This window comes from Sinocyclocheilus grahami, unplaced genomic scaffold (assembly GCF_001515645.1).
Source record: "Sinocyclocheilus grahami isolate Dianchi unplaced genomic scaffold, SAMN03320097.WGS_v1.1 scaffold655.1, whole genome shotgun sequence".
NCBI classification, from domain to species: Eukaryota; Metazoa; Chordata; class Actinopteri; order Cypriniformes; family Cyprinidae; genus Sinocyclocheilus; species Sinocyclocheilus grahami.
The window spans coordinates 701,401-705,800 of NW_015505834.1; the positions used below are offsets into that span (position 1 = coordinate 701,401).

At 40.6% G+C, this 4,400-nt stretch overlaps 1 protein-coding gene across 1 annotated transcript in view; it reads left to right on the top strand.

Annotated features, from left to right (window-relative positions):
- The first annotated feature begins 368 nt into the window (after positions 1–368).
- The window catches only part of smc5 (structural maintenance of chromosomes 5), a 32,395-nt gene continuing 28,363 nt past the window's right edge, over positions 369–4,400 (top strand). The window contains exons 1-6 of the mRNA XM_016242367.1: positions 369–614; positions 748–889; positions 1,861–1,913; positions 2,018–2,180; positions 2,270–2,404; positions 2,492–2,632. Of these exons, the coding sequence (XP_016097853.1) occupies positions 463–614; positions 748–889; positions 1,861–1,913; positions 2,018–2,180; positions 2,270–2,404; positions 2,492–2,632 (786 nt within the window). The 5' untranslated portion in view covers positions 369–462. The remainder of the gene's footprint in view (positions 615–747; positions 890–1,860; positions 1,914–2,017; positions 2,181–2,269; positions 2,405–2,491; positions 2,633–4,400) is intronic.

Genomic DNA, 4,400 nt, shown 5'->3' on the forward strand with positions numbered 1-4,400 from the left:
ATATGTATATATATATATATATACAGTACATTAATGCAATGTTTATATCGGGTAAAATAAATAACTTGAATAGGGTAAAACGTGTTTTTTATATAAAAAGGTTTTTACAAGAATAAAAGGTTTGGCATTTGATTTAATTCTGCACACTTTTTCAAAATGTCATCAGGTACATAAAATGCACGTACTGCGCACAGTATACACGAACGTTACATGCTGTAGAAATGGAAAGAGTAGTATGTTGTATCACAGGGTAATTCTTTACAGCCATCTAGTGCTTGTGTGTAGTAAGCGCACACATCACCCCTAACATATATAACGTGAAACGCCCCGATATGGCAACCCTGGAACGTGTCACGTGACAACCGCCGGCCAATCACACGGCGACTTGCCACAACACAAGCGCGAAACGAAAGCGTTGCGACGCTGGTGCGGAATCAACCGGCGGTGTTAACGGGACGAGAAATGGACCTGTCGCAGAAGAGAAAACGAATAAGCCACGAATTAACCAACTCACAGCCCTCCAGGCGCGAAGCGGCACCGTCCTGCAGCACAAATGGCCAAGCGGGAGGTTTCGTGGAGGGCTCTATCCTCCGCATCACCATGCGCAACTTCCTGTGAGGAGTTCACTCTTTAACAAGTTCATCCTTCTAAATGTCTTCCATAACAGGGTTTTTTGCGCTTTCATGTCAGGTGTTTTCGAATTAAATCGTGGTGAGTTATTGTAATACTAGTCATCTGTGTTTGTAGCACGTACGACCACTCGGAGGTTTTCCCGGGACCCAAGCTGAACATGATCGTGGGGGCCAACGGCACAGGGAAGTCCAGTATAGTGTGCGCCATCTGCCTGGGCCTGGCGGGGAAAACAGCCGTCCTGGGCCGAGGAGACAAGGCGAGTCTCTCTCCTCTGATCACCGAGAGCTGCCTGACAGCTCGTGTTAGGTTACACACCTTTATTACATTGTAGATGAAGTATCATGAGCATTTCTGGTCCTTTCACACCAGCCATCTGCTGTCCAGCCATTTCTAGACACTGTCCCAAAAGCTTTTACAAGTGCAAAAACTCACAGTATGATTTGCAAATACACACAGATGATCATATCTGTGTAGTTTAGTGCACACAGAACTCAAAAATCTGTGTGAATGCGGTTTTTGCATGTGCAGATGCTTGGGAGGCAGTTGTGCCGAGATGATTTGGTTGCCTGTAGTCAGCATGCAAACACCGTGTACAAGCTGGTTAATCTGGACGCAACTTAAACATGATACTAGAAAGGATTTTTTTTTATATAGAGATAAACCCACAGGAATTGTGTCCAACGCATATCAAGAAGTTTATCCACCCTAAAAAGTAGTTAACGGAGACACAGAATGATTTAGAGTTAAATATGCCTTAAATAATGTACATTTATGGAACTGGCGCTTGAATTAGCACAGCAAATATGACACTGATAATATCCTTTTGGTTTCCTTTTTCAATACCTTTTTCAGCATTTACGTTCAGGAACACTTAATTACGAAATACTAGGGTTATTATCTTAAAGGTAAAATGATAATTCCAAAAAAAAAAAAAACATTCTCAAGTTGAAATAGAATTAACATGAACTAAAAATGAAATATAAGAAGGCTTAATTTTTTATTTGTGTTTTGTTTCACGTGAAGTACTAAAATAACTGAAACCAAACTGAATTAATAAAAACTATATAGACATGTTTACAAAAAACACTTTTATTTAAATGTTAGCTAAATGAAAATGTAAAAGTGAAGATGAATTCAAAATATGAATGCAAGTTGTGATAGTAGATCAGTCATACTAAAACAAGATTTACTGACTAATAAATAAACCAGATGTTTTTCTGTTTCTAGGTTGGTCTGTATGTGAAGCGAGGGTGCAGTAAGGGTTCAGTTGAAATTGAGCTGTAAGTGTATATTTATACATATTATTATCTATGTCCATTGTTTCCAAAAGTCCTTGGAGAGACATAGAGTTGCTCAGTTCACCTCTGCTTTTCTTTGTGTCCAGATACAGAGCGAGTGGAAACTTGATAATCACCAGAGAGATCCAGGTTGAGAACAACCAGTCGACATGGATGCTCAATAAGAAGCACTCCAGTCAGAGGGCTGTGGAGGAGGCCGTGAAAGAGCTGCACATTCAGGTCGGGAACCTGTGTCAGTTCCTACCACAGGTGAGCGCTGTTATTAAAATCTGTGCAGTTTTGAAGAACTGCACAAGAGCTTTTTTTATGAATAGTTTGTCTTTTATTTGGTGTTGCAGGAGAAGGTTGGTGAGTTTGCTAAGATGAGTAAGATCGAGCTTCTGGAAGCCACTGAGAAATCCGTCGGCCCGCCAGAAATGTACGAGTTTCACTGCGAACTCAAGACGTTTCGCAGCAAGGAGAGGGACCTGGAGGTGAATGTTCTTCTTGTTTTGAAATGCATCTTAAGGCTGTGATAGGGCTTTGATTTGACTCCATCCTGTTTGCGGTGTTTTTGACAGAATGTGTGTAAGGAGAAAGCCAACTTCCTAGAGAAGGCCAGACAGAGGAATGAGAGGAACAAACTGGATGTGGAGCGCTACTACATGAAGAAGAGACACTTGGACAGGATCCAGATGCTAGAGAAGAAGAAGCCCTGGGTGGTGAGTGCTGATCTCACTAGATTAAACTTTCCCAAAACTAATTTGTTGCAAGCTTCCTGAGAGGACTTACTCTTTATTATAAGGTGACCACCATTGATGGTAGGGCTGTGCGATTAATCGAAATCGAATCGAAATCGCGATTTGAGACGTTGCGATTTCTTAATCGCGAAGCCTGCGATGTGGACGTGATATTTCTCTGTTCCAGAGCATGTGCATGACTGCCAGCCTTGAGTTGCAATCTTACTTGCCCTGGGCAAGAGTGAGCGCACCTCCGTTCTCCACAATCAGCTGCTCTAGCCAACTGCGTAAACGCCCACCATTAAAAAAAAAAAAAGAAAAAGCGAGACGGGAGAGAGACAGAGTGGGATTATGGCATCTACGGGGTCAGATCGATAGTTAGGCAAATTAAAAAAAGAAAACCGTATGCAACTTAAGCTTCGAAATGACAGACAACGGACAATAGAGTAAAAAAAGAGCTGCGTCACAGCGGATATCAAAAGCTCCCGTATCGGTTCTGTTTTCAGTACTGGAGAATAAAAGATACATTCTTAGATGTTTTTGTTAGTACGTGAACATTATCTTACACATTTTATCTCCCCAACAGATTAATTTGAAATAAGTTTATGATGCATGTTGGCTATTCCCAATTCAGAAGAGTGCACACACAGCCTGTGTCTGTGAATGCTTCTCATACTCGCTCCTCTCTGCCCCACGCGGCGCGAATCCCGCGTCACGGACGAGCCGTTCATGCTTGCCGCACACACGCAGCCGGTCTCGTAATGCTCGGTTATACTCGCACCCGGCTCTGCACCGCAAGTCTTCACGAGCGCATCTGGCAGTATGGACAAAAAGGAATTTTGTAATGGTTTAATGGAAACTATAAGAATTTCTGTGATGGTTTCTATTGTTTTTTTCAGCAGGATAATGATACAATATCTGTCATAAATATATGATATTTGAAATGATATTTCCCCCCAAATCGCACAGCCCTAATTGATGGATCACACAAACATTACGTATTTCCCTATGTAATAAATGACTTTTACCTCAGGGCATCCAGATGAAATGCAAAATAAATGTTTTTGTTATCTTGTGTTCGGAAGCCTGATGTCTGTAAATTAGTGCTGGGCGGTATGACCAAAAATTTATATCATGGTATTTTTCAAAGTTTCATGGTACATGACGGTATTTTTTTTTGATGCATGACCGGGTGTTAACCATATTTTCTACTGATTGAGAGAGGAAATACTGCAGTATATTTACTTAGAATGCCCTATTTCACTGTCATGATGAGTGAATATTGTCAAAAAATACAACACTAAATAGTGACTAAACACTTTTAATACATGTTAACCAGGAGCTCTCATTTCTAATCGCGTCATCATCTGATAAAATCAGCATGCATCTACACTAAAGAGCGGCTATGCGGTTGTTTTGGCTATACTGTCAAAAATATATGATATTTGAAATGATATTTCCCCCCAAATCGCACAGCCCTAATTGATGGATCACACAAACATTACGTATTTCCCTATGTAATAAATGACTTTTACCTCAGGGCATCCAGAAGAAATGCAAAATAAATGTTTTTGTTATCTTGTGTTCGGAAGCCTGATGTCTGTAAATTAGTGCTGGGCGGTATGACCAAAAATTTATATCATGGTATTTTTCAAAGTTTCATGGTACATGACGGTATTTTTTTTTTGATGCATGACCGGGTGTTAACCATATTTTCTACTGATTGAGAGAGGAAATACTGCAGTATATT